The sequence below is a fragment of the Sapajus apella genome, unplaced genomic scaffold (assembly GCF_009761245.1).
Source record: "Sapajus apella isolate SASKATOON/1434 unplaced genomic scaffold, GSC_monkey_1.0 scaffold61, whole genome shotgun sequence".
Lineage (NCBI taxonomy): Eukaryota > Metazoa > Chordata > Mammalia > Primates > Cebidae > Sapajus > Sapajus apella.
This window is the reverse complement of record NW_022437001.1, coordinates 11,786,483-11,804,814: the sequence shown is the minus strand read 5'-3', so window position 1 is coordinate 11,804,814 and position 18,332 is coordinate 11,786,483. Positions and strand designations below refer to the sequence as shown.

Here is an 18,332-nt window from a genome sequence, read left to right as displayed (position 1 = left end):
AGAGATGAATCCTTATCACCCTCTGTGAAGCCTCTTAAAGTGAAGAATCTTAAACTAGCCACAGTCAGCCTTCCACATCCATAGGTTCCCCATTGGCAGATTGAATCAATAATGGATTAAACATATTTGGGGAAAAAACAATAAAAGATAATAATGCAACAAAAATAATACAAATGAACACAGCATAACCACTATTTACATAGCATTTACATTAGGTACTAGAATGAGGTACTATAAGCAAACTAGAGATGATTTAATGTATATGGGAGGATGTGTTATACGAAAGTACTATGCCATTTCATACAAGGGACTGTGGATTTTGGTGTCCATGGGTAGGAGGGGTCCTGGACCAATTCCTCATGAATGCTGAAGGATAACTTCATTAGGAAGGACTTAACATGAGAGCTTTGCTTCTAAAGCCAGAAAGGGCCAGTGTTCAGTGTTGAATGTTAAGGAGTTGCTGATTTTACAGCTATGACTGAGGCAGAGACTGGTGACCCATCTCAATGGTTAGGTCTCTGGACCTCAAAACTGTTGAGTAGCTTTGTCTGGTGGAAAACACTTTGACTTGAAATCATCAATCTGCTTACATGCCCTTGGAAAGAAAATCACTTTACATTTCTCTCTCCCAAATTCATTATATCAACTATTCCTTTAACTTCTAAAAACTGTAATTCTCGGATCAGGCAATCAGCATTCTCAAATACTAGAGTGAAATTACGGCCAGGTGGCTTCTGCCTCCCAATTCCCATGACTGTGGTTTCCTCTCTGCAGCCCCTCCGGATGGCTATTTCCTTAAAGCACTCATCCAGGGGCATGATCAGGGCTGGTGAAGAAAGAGAGGTCTGACATGGTATTTAAAAGTCATCATGACATGTGTTAAATGGCCAGTAAAATATTTTTTCTAGTCATTATGGGGTCTTTCTTTCTTTGACAAGTGGGTTGTGGTTTGCAACTTCTCCTTCCATGCCATCTTGGAGCTTCTACCAGTGCCCTGCTCTTTCAACATATGAGAGTCTGATATAAAAAGTTTGCTTCACCATCCCCTCAGCTTCCTCTCCCAACCTGGGCTGCTTTGTTTTGCCTTGTTTGACCACTGTTCCCATCTTTACAATAAATCTGGCTTTTAACTCCACATGGTCCTAGGCACTTTCTACTCTGGGCTGTCCTCTTGCCTTATAACCCTGACCTGCCCAAGACTCTGATTCTACTTTGCACCAAAACCATACTTAGATATAGACCCTACTTACTTTTATGTGGTCCCAACTCCTAAAACCCCAACCTTGACCCCCACCTACCTGCCTGGGGGTGTGACATTTATGTCTGATTATGTTAAAGAGTATTCTGGGCTTGATCAGAGATGAGATTCCACTGGGCTGGAATATGACATTAAGAAATTAGCTCCCTAAATGTGCTGTGCGTGCTCTGAGTAGAGCTACATCCTAATCCACACGCTCTTAAGTGTCACAGGGCCTGAACTGGAAGGAGGAGTACATTCACTTCCCTGAGCTCTGTGCAGACAGAGCTTGAAACAATTAGTCACTGGACTAAGGCACATACAGGCCATTTGACAGACCAAGGTCTCCAAAAAAAAAAAAAAAAAAAAAGCAGAAAAGACAAACATCATGAGTGAAGAGGGTGGCTGCAGAACAGATAACCTTGAACAGAGGGGCAATGGCTCCACATGGTTTGTGAGGCTGTGCTTGGTCTCTGCAAATCAGCCTCCTTGTTTCACCTCCCTCAGAGTGTTATTGTGCATTAAGAAGTCAAGGTGTAAGGCAAGGAGAGAATAATTTCAGATAGCGATAAGAACTGGGAAGAAAAGAAACTAACATAAAATGCTATGATTGCGGGAGGGAGGCTGGGGTAGAAGTGAGGCTGTATTGGAGTATCTCAGGCTCAGGCTCCAGCGCTCTTCTGTGATACCGTCTCTCCAAGTGAGCTCATCCTGTCCTGATAGTTTAAATGTCATCTGTATTCTGATGATCCCCACATTGTTGCCCCCAGCCCTGTCTTCTTTCCCGAGCTCCAGACTTACACATCACAATACCTACATGGCATCTCTGCTTCAATATCTAAAAGGCTTCTAAACTTAAAATTGTCAAGCCCAAATTCTTGATACTCCAGCCCTTTGGACCTCTTCTTTTTTTCGTCTTTCCTGCTCCAGTAAATGCTATGAGAGTTGTCCTAAATGTGTCCTTGATTCCTTTCCTTCTCTCACACATACGGTAACCACAGAACATATCATCCAAACCGAAACAATTCTGAGGGTAAATTGGGGCATTATCAATAATTAGGCTGTGTGGTATTGTGATATATAATAAGGACTATCTATATTTTGGTCTTCATCCCAGTTCCCAGCTAGAACTCCTAAAATCCTTGTAATTTCCTAAGTAATGGGAGTGATAAAGGTGAAAGGGCAATGTTTGTAATTCATAAGAAATCCTTTTCAAGCACACCTGAGTTTATGTTAATGAGGTGACTTTGGAAGGCTCCTAAGAAAAAGGTCTGGTTGCAGGGGGAACTAATCTTGGGATTAGAGGATTGGAATTTTCAGACTCCCTCACTCTTACCCATGCCCTCCAGGGAAGGAAGAGGGGCTGAAGGCTGAGTTGATCACCAATGGCCAATAATTTAATCAATCATGCCTACATGATGCAACCTCAATAAAAACCAAAAGGATAGGGTTCAGAGAGCTTTTCCCTAACTCTGGAGTAAAGATGGAAGATCCCATTTTGTTTCAAATTGTGTCAATAGAGCTAAAAGGCCATATGTAGACTAAACTATATGTGAGGTATGTAAGAATTGAGCTATTTACTATTGGGCGGGAGGAGGTGAGGAATATAGTTTCCAAGAATTGCTTTATCCATGAAATGTGACTCATTTAACAAGCCTCTAATAACATATCACACATATTTTCTCATTCAATCCTCACATCAAGCCTATGGGACTGGCTTTACATGTGGAGAAGCCTAGGCATAGAAAGGTGAAAAGTCACACCACTGGGAATTATCAGAGCAAATATTTGAATCCAGACCCATCTGACTCCAAAGTTGGTATCTTTAGCTATTGCCCTACACCAGATTTAACTTGATATAAATGCTTTAGGAAACATGACACACTGCCAACTCTTCTCCACTTTTAGTTGTAGCCCTTATTCTCCATGTTACCGTCTATAAGATCTTGTTGGGAGGCTTCTGATGCAAAGAACATTTAGCGAATCTTACTTCATGAGAAACTGCATTGAAATGGTCTTCTCCAGGTACAAGTGACATGAAAGTGGCCATGATTATGTAAGATGCTGGTGACTTTCTTTTAATTGTGATCTGCACAAAGCCAAACCAGAGACTGAGGTGCTTATCTGGCTAATTCAAGGTCAGTCTCTCTTTCATATACCTGAATGGTTGGATACTTGGACAATGTACCATAAATGCCTTTGATATTCCATTTCAGGCTGTGAGCCTTCATCTAACCTGAAAGTCACTCTTTCTGAAGGCTAATGCCTTAATAAAAATAAATGGTTTAAGTTAACCTGATGCTTATTATAGCTATGTCCTGCACAGTTATAACTTTGTGTTGAGGAGTGGAATACTGAGCATTAAAGGAGAAATATTTTTCTAAGGGAAATTATATGTTATTCCAACCATCAAAGGGCTAAAGTATAGTGTCCATTTGATCAGGAAGGAGTGTTAACTTTTAACATGATCACAATTCACTGAGTGACCCTATGGTAACAACCTGTAATTCAAGGCAAGTTAATAAAATGGGAGGAGAATAAAAACTTAAACCCTATGAACCACTTTCATACTATCACCTTTCAATTTGTTTTTCATATACCTCACAGTATGCACATGTCTAGATACACATGCAAGCTAGATCTACCTGTAAAAAGTAGCACAGTGATTGACGTTATTACTCAACTAATTCAAGCTTAATATTTCACCCAATCTCAACTGCTTAGTAATTGCTTGAATTATCCACAGGCCCAAAAATATAGGAATACCATTTCTAATATCATTGTCTGATTAACATCTCTCTCTCTCTCTCTCTCTCTCCACACACACACACACACACACACACACACACACACACAACTAGCCACTTGTGGCTAGTGACTATATATATCTCACACACACACACACATATACATAAAAAATCAGCTAATTCCAGTGCTATTTAAAATGCTTAAGTGCAGTGTTACCCAAAAAGACTTTCTACAATGATGAAAATGTCCTATATCTGCACTGCCATATATTGGCCACATGAAATATGGCTAGTAACTGAGGAACAAAATTTTAAATTTTATTTTATTACAATTGATTTAAATAGTCACACATGGCTAGTGACTACCATGTTAGACACCACAGCTCTATATTATAGAAAATGGATAAAAGTTTGCAAATTCTTCTTAGAAGACAGTATAATCATTATCTAAACATGATAAAAATGTAAACTATGAACAGATTTCATATATAAAGGCAAAAAATAAATTATATAATAAATATAACACTAGCAAATATAATCTCACATACATTAGAGGAATAGTATATACTAGAAATTCTGGATGGTTCATAATGGAAATCCATTAATATCATCCATTTATTTTAAGAGGTCTAAAGGGAAAACTTAGACTAGGCCATTGGAAAGGCATTTGTTAAATCAAAAATTCATTCTTGATTAAAAAACTCTCAATAAGATAGGACTAAGTTGACACTTCTGACATTATATATTTTACAACATGATAAAATATATCTCAACCTGGAAGACTACACCGGGAAATAATAAAACAGAGAAACGATAAAAACAATTCCATTAAATTGAGGATGTTCCTATTAAATACACAAGGAAGAGAAATATGTTCACTGTAACCACGATTACTTCAGTTTATCCTGGAGATTCCAACCAATGAAATTAGATAACAGAAAAAAGGATGTCTAACATTTGAAAGAGGTAAGTTATTCCCGATTGTGGGCATTATTAATATAGTTCTGAAACACTAATATCAATAATCACAAATACTACAAAGTAGTGGTTAAGGGCATGGACTCTGGAGTCCTGCTGCTGGTTCAATTGCTGGCTGTATTAGTAAGCAGCAGTGTGACCTTGGGCAAATACTTAAACTCTCTGTGCTTACTTCCTACTCTGTAAAATGAGGATAATAAAATTATTTATTATGGGGCTACTATCTTTTAAAGTGAAAGTAGGTAAATATAAAGAGAGAGCGAGAGATCTCTTAGAACATGCCTGTAGCATATAATAAATGCTATACATTATTATGATTACGGTGATAACAATGAGGGTGTTAATAATATAAAAAAAACCACAATCAAAAGTTTCAAATATGAAAAAAAGAATTTAAATTAGCAACATAATGATTAAATATCTAGAAATAAACTGAAGAAAAGTCCACAATATTAATAAATACTGAAAAATGCTACTGGCAATAAAAAGAAGAGTTGAATAAGAGGAAAACATATTATACTTGAATAGGAAGACTCAACATCATAAGGTTACAGATTTCCCCTAAATTATCCTATAAGTTTAAAAACTCATATAATGATTATAAGCTCATACAAAAATAAACATGAAAAGAGTAAAAATAGAGCAATAAAGGAAGACAGCATGAACCGCCAGGAGACATTATAACTCTAGAATTTGAAAAACAATATAGTGCTGGGGTATGAATTGAGAGCTGGAAAAACGGTACAGTTTAGAGTGTACAGAAATAGAAGCAAGTATATATGGGTATTTAATATATGTTAAATCGGAATACTGCATATGGGGGGAAGATTATTTATTTAATAAATACCAGTTACAAAAATGGTAGGCCATCTGAAAAAAAATAATGTTGGCTCTCTACTTCATTCTTTACACAGAAATAAGTTCTCTACAGATTAAAGATTTAATGACAAAAAATAAATTTAAAAAGTAGAGGGTAAAAACATGAATGCTCTTCAGTAGTCTTGGTATATAGAAAATCTTATTATGGAAATAGCAAAACCACTATGAGATCACACCTCACACCTGTTAGGATGACTTATCATCCAAAAAACAAGAGCTAACAAGTGTTGTTGAGGGTATGGAGAAAATGGAATCCTAGTACATAGTTGGTGGGAATGTAGATGGGTGCAGTCATTATGGAAAACAGTATGGAAGTTCCTTAAGAAATAAAAAACAGAACTACCATTTATGATTCACCAATCCCTCTTCTGAGTATATACTCAAAGGAGATAAAATCACCGCCTTGGAAAGATAGCCGCACTCCCATGTTAATTGTGGCATTATTCACAATAACCAAGATAGGGAAGGAACCTAAGTGTCCCTGTATCCATTGAAGGACAAACAGATAAGGAAAATGTATACATACACATATACAATGGATTATTATTATTTACCCTCAAAAAAGGAGATACTGATATTTGCCACAACACGGATGGGCCTGGAGGACAACATGTTAAGTGAAATAAGTCATACACAGAAAGAAAAATACTGAGTGGTCTCACCTATACGTGGAATCTAATTTTTAAGAAAGGTCAAATATCCAGAGATAGAGATAAAACCAGTGGTTACTGGGATGGGGGAGCAGAGCGAAAATAGGGGAGATGTAGGTCAAGGGATACAAAGTAGGAGAATGTGGGATGAGCAAGTCTAGAGATCTAATGCACAATGACTACAGCCAAAAAATTGTATTATATTAGAAGTTTCTTCTAAATAAGTAGATTTTACCTGCTCTTGTCACCAAAAAACTATGTGAGACAATAGATATGTCAATTTGCTTTACCATTTTACTGTCTATATGACTCCCAAAACCTTGTGTTGTAAACTTCAAGTACATATAACATTTAAAAAAAAAAAAAGATTAATACACCAGGCGCAGTGGGTCATGCCTGTAATCCCAGCACTTTGAGAGGCTTAGGTAGGCAAATCACTTGAGGTCAGGAGTTCGAGACCAACCTGGCCAACATAGTGAAACACTGTCTTTACTGAAAATACAAAAATTAGCCAGGTGTGGTGGCACATGGTAATCTTAGCTACTCGGGAGGCCGAGGCATGAGAATTTCTTGAACCCAGAGGCTAAGGTTGCAGTGAGCTGAGATTGTGCCCCTGGACTCCAGCCTGGGCGACAGAGTGAGAGAGATTCCAACTCAAGAAAAAAGATAGTAAATGTAGCTCTGTAAAAACCAAAAATTTCTGTATGGCAAGAAGCACCACAGATAAAACCAAAGATAAGGACAAGCGGGGGGTGGGGGTGGGGAGTTGAATTCTATCCTACAAAAAGGGTTAATTTCCTTGACTAATGAAGAGTTTATACACATTAGTAAGAAAATGACTGACAATGGAAAAGAAGTCAAATAATAAAAGTAGATACTTCACCCAAAATACTCACTTTTTCTATTGTACTTGAAAAGCTGCTCAACGTTACTTGTAATAAGAAAAATGTGGTACAATTTTTAACTTATCAAATCACTAACAACAAAAAAGCTATACATTCTTTTGGTAAGGATATGGGGAAACAGTAATTTTCATATACAGTTGGTTAAAGTGTAAATTGGTTCAATATTTTTTGGCAGACAATGTGGCAGTATCTATCATAGTCTAAAATGTATATGCCATTGCCCTAGCAACTAAACTTCCAGGATTTACTTTGTAGATACACTTACAAATGTACTAAGTGTCATGTGTACATGTTTTCTTAAGAAGAAAAAACATGTCCTCGATAGGTGCTGGTTAAATAGATGTGACACATACAGACAATGAAATGCTATGCAGTCATTAGAAATGAGAAGGAAGCTGGGCTTATGTGTCGATGTGAATTAATCTGCAAGATGAAGTGAGAGAGAAGGGTACAGAGTTAAGGGTGCTATCATTTATTGTTGTTTTTTAAAAAATATATGGGCATATGTATTCATAAGTGCATAGAATATCCCTGGAAGATATTCTGGGGAGAGGAACTGGGTAGCTGAGAGACACACATGGGAAGGCAATTACTTTTCATTATACCCCATGTGATACTTTTTGCATACTGTACCATGTGTGTATCTGGTATGTTTAATGGTTATTTAAAATAGCTTTTAGTTTTCAATCTCCCTTTTCTTTCCCTTCTGTTCACAAGGAGGAAATCTTAGCTTTTTCAAATTATATTCACACTATTAGCACTTTCTTTTGTTCCCCTTATTATGTGCATAAATAAATGTCAAAAACATAAGCAATGGGAACGTAGGACAAATCACCTCCATTTTACACAACAATATAGTAAAACATCAAAATAGGTATATTTGGAAAATATCTGAAAAACGACACAGCAAATGTTAACGGTGCTTATCTCAAGAGTGGGTATTTTGGTTTTGAGCTTGTATTTTCTGTCATGTTCAAAGTTGTTTATACGATGGTATATAACATATTTGTAATGATTTTTTAAAGTTTTTTTTTTTTTTTTGACTATTTGCTACTCACCTGGTTCCTATCCCTGGCATTTGCATATCGAAACCTCTGGATGTAATAAAAGACGAGCCATGCGAGGGAAATGATCATCAGGACAATGAAGGAGATGGAGACAAACACAACCGAAGTGCGGCTCACATATTTCTGCAAGTTCCGGGTTCCGATGGTGATGTACATCGTCACAGTGATGTTTCTTTCCAGCAGGCTTACTATCTCCTTCCCTTTTGGCTCAGGAATCATTATGGCCACTATGTCTTCTACACCTGTGGTGAGAGGGGCAGGAAGGGGCAATAAAGGTTAGGGGATAAGATGGGGAGGATCCCAGTGAGATGTGTGGTAACAGTAACACGCAACCAAATAAGGACACTACCTTTGAGAATTCTGTGCCAGGCTATGAAGACCTAATAGTTAGAAACCAAGTTAAATTTTCTCTTTCTTCAGCAACCTAGCTTTCTTCCGCCGCTGTTTTATAGGTGAAAAAAGAACCTAAAATGCATCCAATGATTTTAGTACCAGTGATGTCATGATCAGGCTATGCTCTTTTCAACTCTCCAAAGCATTGACCCCAGGTCTGGTAATGGTGGACACTTCCTAACCAGCCCCGTTTACAGTTCTATGTTGCATTCCACAGATCCCCTGAGGAAGCGAATGGGACTTTGCATTCCATGACAAAAGGATAAAATGTCCGGTATTATGTCACCTGAGAGCTCTGTTTCCCCCATATAGACACTATGAATATTCAACTATAGATGTATATTATTTCCAAGCAATTTTCTCCTATAGTGAGTACTCAAGCAATCAAAAAGGAACATTTCTTAAAGAGCTCTAATATGATTTGCCAACACGAAATTATGGTGCCGGAACTATTTTCTGCTTATTTTACCTAATTCAATGGAACTGTTTCCAATGAACCATGTATCAAGCAAAGGGAAGTGTGCTGCAATGTTTCCATTGAACCACAAACCACATACCAAGCAAAGAGATGATGAAAGCAGTACAAATAATTTCAGGATTCTTGCACTTCCACTCTTAAACACTCCCACCACAACTGCCCCAGTTATTGGACAGCTTGGAGCAAAAGTGGCATTTTTGGGGGGCCACTTATATATATATATGGGTCATTGCCCTTACACATCATGACATTGTGTGAAGTGAAGCCTCTTAGTGAGGAGTTCTGGAGCCCCTAAGGGGTTCTTCAGTAATATCAAGCCAGATTCAAATGAACTAACCCAGCATGTCATTGTGGCTGATACACAGAGGAAAATATTAATTTCATTAGGGTATGTTCAGGAATCACCCCAATTCAAATCCATGGAGAAAGATGCAAGATGATTAGGGTACAGAGATTCATTTTTTTTGGGGGGGGGATGGGATCTTGGGGTTATGAAGCTTTGGATGTCCAGAAATGCACAAGCTTTACATTTTATTTTTTTGAGATGCTTTCTTGCTCTGTTGCCTTGCATCCACATGGAAATATCCCATTACCTGGAGTGACTACAAATTAAAGGGAAGAAATTTGCAACTGGGATGTTGTCAATTCAGAGCAAAATTAAACTCCACTATAGCTCCTTAACACTGGCTGTATTTCATGTTGAGGTCAGTTAGATGAAACTACCAGATTACATTTGCTCAGGCTGTTGCAAGTTTCTTAGAATGTTACTTAGGGCTTTCCTTTGACCTTGATCTCTATGCAGGTTTTCAATCTTAAATTCCTTGATGACATTTTACTTAGGCTGAACAAATACTTTAAAATTACATATTAAAGTGTCTGTGTATGCTATATCAATTATATGCTTAAAAAATTTCTAAAACGTTTGCAAATCTAATTGTAAAATCATAAAGCCAGAGAGTAGTTTGTCTGTTATTTCTGGGAATAACTGACACTTGTGGCTCGATTTTCAACTCTGAAGAATTTACCGGCAATTCTAAGGCGCGTTTTCATTTTTACTTTGGTTAATGCCTGCAAATGGTTTGAGGTTGTGTGGGGGATTAAGGCTGCTGGAAGGTTTTGTCTCTAAAGAAACATGATCTTCTTTGTATACCGGACTAATCTGGCCTAGTGGGCTCATGATGGTGCTGCAGCTATTTAGAGTTATGGAAGTAATGGCAGAATCATAATCTTTCATTTCATTTATTCCCTTATTTACATTCTTTTGGAATGTTTAATTAAAGTTCTAGAAGTACATTTTTTTTTCAGGAAGGGATCTTGGGGTTATTTATGAGGTTTTGTATGTTCAGAAACGCACAAGTTTTATATATGTATTAAAGGGAAGAAATTTAATATATATTAAAGGGAAGAAATTTAATTAAATTTATTAAATTTAATATATATTAAATTAAAGGGTATAAATTTGAGACTGCATCTCGAATACACACATATATATGTATTTGAGATGCAGTCTTGCTTTGTTGCCCAGGCTGGAGTACAGTGGCATGATCCTGACTCACTGCAGCCTCTGTCTCCCAGGTTCAAACAATTCTTGTGCCTCCACCTCCCAGGTAGCTGGGATCATAGGCATGCACCATCATGCCTGGCTAATTTTTGTATTTTTAGTAGAGACAGAGTTTCACCATATTTATGGGCAGGCTGGTCTCGAACTCCTGACCTCAAGTGATCCAACTGCCTTGACCTCCCCAAGTGCTGGGATTACAGGCGTGAGCCACCACACCCAGCCTTACATATTTTTTAGTAGTCAGATTTCACTAATCTATTCCTTTATGGCTTCCAGTTTTGATACTCTGTTTAGAAACCTCTTTTCCACCCAAGATTATAGAAACAGTTATCTAAAATAGCTTCTCAAAACCTTATAGCTTTACTTTTTACATGTAAATCTTGAACAATCTATGATTTAGTAACAATATTTATTGAATTCTTACAATGTGATAAGCAGAAAGAAGGACGATTAGGGTGCAATTTTTCCCCCCTAAATTGTCAGATATGTTTGGGTCAATTTTGCACTTTTTTGCTCTTGTTGTGAGGTTGACCTATCTTTTGCTGAACCTGTACCAGGCTGTTTTAGTTGTTTAACTTTTAACATAGGTCTATCTGGTAGCCTAACTCTTCCTTCGCTATTTCCCCCCTACAATACTCCTATTTTTTACTTATACTTAGAAAACTGGAGTCTAACAGAGTTGGCTTCTGGAACTGGGCAGCTTGTTTTAAACCCCAGTTCAGCATTTTAAAAATAGGCAACGAAATTTTGGATCTCCACAAAGCTTTAAACTACTTATCCATTTTCAGGGACCTGAGAAAACATTTTCTCTTCCTGTAAAGTATAATTAACTATTTTAAAGCATTTATTTTAGACTTCAGTGCTTATGCTGCTTGTATGTGTTGTCCGTGCCACTGCTACATCCTCCTGACATATAACATCCACTCAGAAAGACAAACAGTGCAAATGGCAGTGCGAAGGGCCTGGCTCATCTGGATTTCAACCTCATTCATTTTCAGTATTCATAATACATTTCTAGAGTTCATCATGTAAAAACAGATGGAATTCTGGGAGATTTATCTGGTGTGCTTTTAGTCTATTGTGCTTGGTAAAAAGCGATACTAGGGATATGTATTTATTCTAATAGAAACAGTCACTAAGAATTTTGGTATCAAGAGTGTCCAAAAAATGATACATAGCAAAGTGGATTTAGATGAATTATTGTATTCTGATCAATGCACAAAATCCAAGGCAAAATGCTCCTCCAGAATCTAAACTGTTCATCTGAGGCATGTGCACTGATATGAGTATCAAATTCCCTGATCTTTGTTTCATTTTGGAATGTGCAGCTACAGTGTCAGGGAGAAGCCAGCAGGTATAGTGGGATATAACTGCCTTGCTTCTGTGGGTGTGTGTGTGGCAGGGAAGAAGAGAAATGGGTGGTGTTAGGGGAGTGGTGCAAGCCCAACACAATGATCTCAGAGTTCAATGCTGCCTTAAGTAGCTACTACATATCTGTGATATTCCAAGACTCAGGGAAGAGAAGTTAACAAATAGCTATTTGTGTCCTTTGTAGGGACATGGATGAACCTGGAAACCATCATTCTCAGCAAACTGACAGAAGAGCAGAAGATCAAACACCGCATGTTCTCACTCATAGGCGGGTGTTGAACAATGAGAACACATGGACACAGGGAGGGGAGCACTACACACTGGGGTCAGTTGGGGGGAAATAGGGGAGGGACGGTGGGGGGTGGGAAGCTGGGGAGAGATAGCAAGGGGAGAAATGCCAGATGTAGGTGATGGGGAGGAAGGCAGCAAATCACACTGCCAGGTGTGTTCCTATGCAACAATTTTGCATGTTCTTCACATGTACCCCAAAACCTAAAATGCAATAAAATAAATAAATGGGGGAAAAAAAAAACAAATAGCTATTTCGTATGGGAAAACCCACAAAGAGGTCCTGCTATTTGGGGAATTCTATTTACGATGATATAAAGTGCCTCTTTTTGCAAAATTGTATCAGCCTAGTATCTATTTTCCTCCCAAAGGCACTTTATACTTGTGAGTGGTGAGAGGTTGCTATCATGTAATTACTGTGTGCTCTGGAAAAGCTCTACAGTCCAGGGAGAAAATATGTGACCAGGACACACATGACCTGGCTGCCAGACAACAGCAGGAGCATCTTGTATTTTTAGTTCTTCCTTTTCCCATGAGAGTGCTCCACTGCCAGGATCTAATTTAGTATATGCAGATAAATAAGGAATCAAAACAGAAGTTCACAAAGTCAAAGGATGTTTAATAAGTAGGAAAGCCTTTCCTTGTAAATTCAAGCCAGGTTGTTTAGACACTATATTAAAAAAATATCTAGAATACCATTTCGCAAAGCCTGGAGTTCCATTCTTCCCTGGGACCCTGGAGGATGATGGCATCTCTCCCTGAGTTCATCTGATCAAAAGTCTTTTATCAACCTCCTGTATTCTTTTGTCTCTACTAATCTTTACTTCAATGTCAGTCTCACTGTTGGCCTTCTAGAATTTAGGTGACAATAAAAACCCTTATATTGTCCCATTTGTAGATATTTTCTATTTGTACACTTAATATCTACTTTTTCAAAAATATAGTCCTTTCTTATCATCTATCCTCAAGAAAGATAGGCATGAAATTATTTAAAAAACTGCCAACTATCACATAAATGAAAAGTGTTATTACCACTTTCTCATCAACAAATATATTTTTAATAAACATAGATGCAAAAATCCTACATACGGCACTCAAACAGAATCCAAGGATACAGTAAAAAAATCTTCACGACCAAGTTGGATTTATCCTAGGAATGTGAAGATGATTGAATATTAGAAAATATATTAATACATTTTAGTACATTAACAAAGGAATAAGGCATAAAATTATCTTGCATAGCTAGTTGTCCTCCAGTATTTGGCCTTTCTTCCTTCTACAGTATTAATGTTTTACCTAGGCATAGGCTGTCCAGTAAAAAGGCTCCCCTGCAGCTGGATGTGGCTATGTGATTAGTATTTGGTCATTGAGGTATGAGTATAAATGATGCTTGTCTCTCCAGGAACTTATCCACAAAAGGACTCAGTATGTGCTCTCCAGGTCCCTTCTCTCCCGTCCTTTTGACTTCAGATGGAGAGAGATGAGTGGCCAGCTTTGTAGAGAAGGAACCCATCTGTTGAGGAGTGAACCCATTCCTGATTCTTTTTATGAGCAACAAAAGGAAATTTGTTTAATGTGATAATGAGTATCATTGAGAAATATTTCATTAAATGGGGGAAAGGCATTAGAAATGTTTCAGTTAAAATCGTGTGTAAGACAGGATGAGCCAACATTGTAAGGAAAAATTAATACTTGGTGCAAAGAGACAAAGAAATTGGACAGCTAAGTCTTGGAAAGAAAGAATACTCACTATCATTATTTGGGGTATCACATGACCACGTATGAAAGCCAACATAATTCAGTTATTGAAATTGGAAGACCATTCAGGCCTCTTCTCAGAAGTTACAGAGGGGAATCCATATTGACAAATGCACACTGTACCTCCCTACCATCTCTACTGCCTGATACAAACAGGAAAAAAAAGTGATGAGAATATTTAAATATATACAATTTAATTTTGTCAATTATATGTCAATAGAGCTAGAAAAAAAGTGAAATAACTGGAAAGAAATCAATTATTCAATAGCATTAAAATAAGTAATTGATAATTCTTAGTAAAATTATTGATAATTGATAATGACTACCAACGTAACATGGTAAAAATGCCTATAATGTACTTTTTCACCAAAGAGTGAAAAAGTCCCTACCATATGTTTATACAGGTACAAGTATGAGCTGGACTAAAAAGGAAAGTAGAGAAATAAAAACAACTTATTAAAAGAAAAATTAGAAGATGTTTCATTAAAATACAAGATTCAAAATTAACATACAAAAATGAAGAGCTTCCAATATACTAGTAATTCTCAACCAGAAAATGTAATGGAAACAGTGATCTATACATAACAGCAGCAGACATCATAAAACATCTAAGAATAAACTTAATAAACATTGGCCCTAGGTGAAGAAAACCAAATAAAAAAGTTTCTCTGAAAGACATAAAAAATGTCTAAAGAAGCTGATTTTGTTTTTAACCCAATGGCTATTTACATAAGTAAATATAAGTAGTAAACGTGTGATTTTTAAAGTTATCCATTTGTAATAAAAATTATTTTTATTGTTACACTACGGTCAAGGAAGATAGCCTTTTGAAATTGGTTCTTAATCACCATTTTTTGGGGGGTAAGTGTTCTATCTATACTCAAAAATATTGCATTTTCTCTCTTGGGTATATAAATCTCATTGATTAAGCTTATTAATTGTATTTGTATAATTTTTGCTTAATTTTGTCTGATCATTTGTGTGATGGGGTATGTTAAAATGTCTAACACAACTGTTGATAGATCTGTTTCTCTCTGAAGTTCTGTTAGTTGTTGCTCAATATATTTTGAGCTTGTATAGTTAACTACAGATGAATTTATGATGGTTATATCTGCTCACATTATTGTTGTTAAGAGGTCTGATACTGTGATTCTTGTTTGAAAATGATCTGGCCGGGTGCGGTGGCTCATGCCTGTAATCCCAGCACTTTGGGAGGCCAAGGCAGGTGGATCACCTGAGATCTGGAGTTTGAGACCAGCTAATCAACATGGTGAGACCCCATCTGTACTAAAAATACAAAAAAAAAAAAAAATAGCTGGGCGTGGTGGTGCATCCCTGTAATCCCAGCTACTTGGGAGGCTGAGGTAGGAGAATTGAACCTGAAAGGTGGAGGTTGTAGTGAGCTGAGATTGTGCCACTGCACTCCAGCCTGGGAAGAAAAGAGTGAAAGTCTGTCTCAAAAAAAAAAAAAAAAATTCTGCCTTCTGTAACCTGTTGGAACTATATTGTACCATACTCAGACATTCTTAAATGTCACGATGTCTACTTATGAGAGAACTCAGTTATTTTTGTGATACATGCACATTTTCAATCTGAGATACTTCATTTTATCTTTAATTCTGAAACAAACATTTTGCTTCACATTTCATTAAAATATTTCCTCCTAGATTTTTTTTTTTCTCTCCTGTGATTCCTATTATCCTGCTGAGGTAGCACTTCCTCTTCTTCCTCTGTATTTCTTATACCATTCCCATTTGAAAAAAAAAAAACAAAAAACCTGTATTCTGAAATAATTATAGACTAATAAGAAGTGGTAAAAATAGCTGTGCATGGTGGCTCACGCCTGTAATCCCAGCACTTTGGGAGGCTAAGTCAGGGAGATCACCTGAGGTCAGGAGTTTAAAACCAGCCTGACCAACATGGTGAAATTCCATTTCTACTAAAATACAAAAATTAGCCAGGCATGGTGGCACATGCTTGTAATCCCAGCTACTTGGTAGGCTGAGGCCGGAGAATCGCTTGAACCGGGGAGGCTGAAGTTGCAGTGAGCCACTGCACTCCAACCTGGGTGACAAAGTGAGACTCCGTCTCAAAAAAAAGAAGAGGTAAAAACAGTACACAGAGGTCTTATGAGCCAGTCTCTCAGCTTCTTCTGATACTGTCATGTTATATAATTATAGTGCATTGTCAAAACAGGAAATTGGCACAATATAATTAACTAAATTAGGAAATTTATTTGGACTTCACCAGTTTTTGTATATATAAAATTTTTAAATGTTTTTGTGTTTAATTCTATGAAATTTTATCACATATATAGAATCATATAACCACTAACACAATTAAGGCATTGACATATTCCACCATCAAGAAGAAATTCCCTCACTCTCTGCTTTCCCTTCCCTAAGCCTTCTATATTCTCCATATTAATTTTTTCAGTTCTATAATGTTATATAAATGGAATCATATGGTATATGACCCTCTAGATTGGCTTTTTCTCACTCAGCATAATGTCCTTATCATCCATCCAAGAATGTATTGGTAATTCATTCCTTTTTATTTCTGAGTATGTTCCATGGTAGAGAATGTGGTACACATTATTAATTATTCACCCATTGACGGATGTATGGATTATTATCAGTTTTTGGATATTACAAATAAAGCTGCTACAAACATTAGTATACAAGTTTTTGGATGAATATAAAATTTTTTATTTCTGGGATAAATGCAAAGGAGTGTAACTGCTAGCCTATATGGTAGTTGAATGTTTGGTTTTCTAAGAAACGGACAAACTGTTTTCCAGAGTGGCTGTACCATTTTACATTCCCACCAGCAATGTATGAATGATACAATTTCTCAGCATCCTGGTCAGACTTGGTATTATGACTATTTTATTTTAGCCATCCTGAGAGGTGTATAGTGGTATTGCATTATGTCTTTACAATATGTCTTTATTCATTCTGGCTGACTTATGAAGTAATTTTTCAAGCTGGCCTTCCAGCTCATAAAGTTGTCTTTAATTGTATTCATTTATATTTTATCCCATTTTTTGGTGCTCTTTGTTTAAACTACAGTTGACCCTTGATCAACATGGGCTTGAACTGCATGGGTCCACTAATACATGGATTTTTTTCAATGGATATAATTGGCCCTTTGATCTGAAATGAAATGTGGATAGAAAATGAAACATTTGAGGCTGGGCATGGGGACTAAAACCAGTAATTCCAGCACTTTGGGAGGCCAAGGTGGGAGGACCGCTTCAGTTCAGGTGTTTGAGACCAGCCTGGACAAGAGGGCAAAACCCTGCCTCTACAAAAAAATACAAATTTAGGTGGGTGTGGTGGCACAAATCCTGTAGTTCCAGGTACTTGGGAGGCTGAGGTGGGAGGATGACTTGAACCCAGTAGGTTAAGTCTGCAATGAGCCATGATTGTGCCATTGCAATCCAGGCTGAGTGATAGAGCAAGATCCGGTCTCAGAAAAACAAAAAGTAAAATACAGTATTTGCAGGATTCAAAACCCACCTATACGAAGGGCAACTTTTTGGGGATTCTGCAGAGCTGACTGCGGGACTTGAGTTTGTGCAGATTTTGGTATCTGCAGATGGTCCTGGAACCAATCCCCAGGGAAGACGGAGGGAAGACTGTATTGTAGTTTTCACACTAAATATTTCCCATTGTATGTGTATGTGTTTTATAAAACAACTTCTAGTTCCTGTTGCATAGAATCTTCCTTTAATATTTGTGGTCCATTTTTAAACTATTCTTTCTCAGGTGGTATCTACTTATTTTGTATTATCTTTAATAATGGTGGGATTCTTCAGTTGTCTTGATAACTTGCTGATGAGCTCATGTTTCCCTGATAGAACCAGTTTCTCTGCCTGGTCCTATTTTCTAGTGAAAATCAAGGTGGAGGTCTTCGTCTTGCTCCTCCCAAAGATCCAGAACAGAGTTGAGTAAGTTTAGACAGACCCAAGCACCAAGAAACAACCAATGAGCCTTCCCACGAATGCAGGCTTTCTGC

The 18,332-nt window shown here is 37.3% G+C and overlaps 1 protein-coding gene across 1 annotated transcript in view; it reads right to left on the bottom strand.

Annotated features, from left to right (window-relative positions):
- Window positions 1-18,332, bottom strand: part of RNF150 (ring finger protein 150) — a 283,735-nt gene that overhangs the window by 90,093 nt on the left and 175,310 nt on the right. Inside the window, exon 2 of the mRNA XM_032246510.1 lies at window positions 8,455-8,705. Coding sequence (XP_032102401.1) covers window positions 8,455-8,705 — 251 coding nt within the window. The remainder of the gene's footprint in view (window positions 1-8,454; window positions 8,706-18,332) is intronic.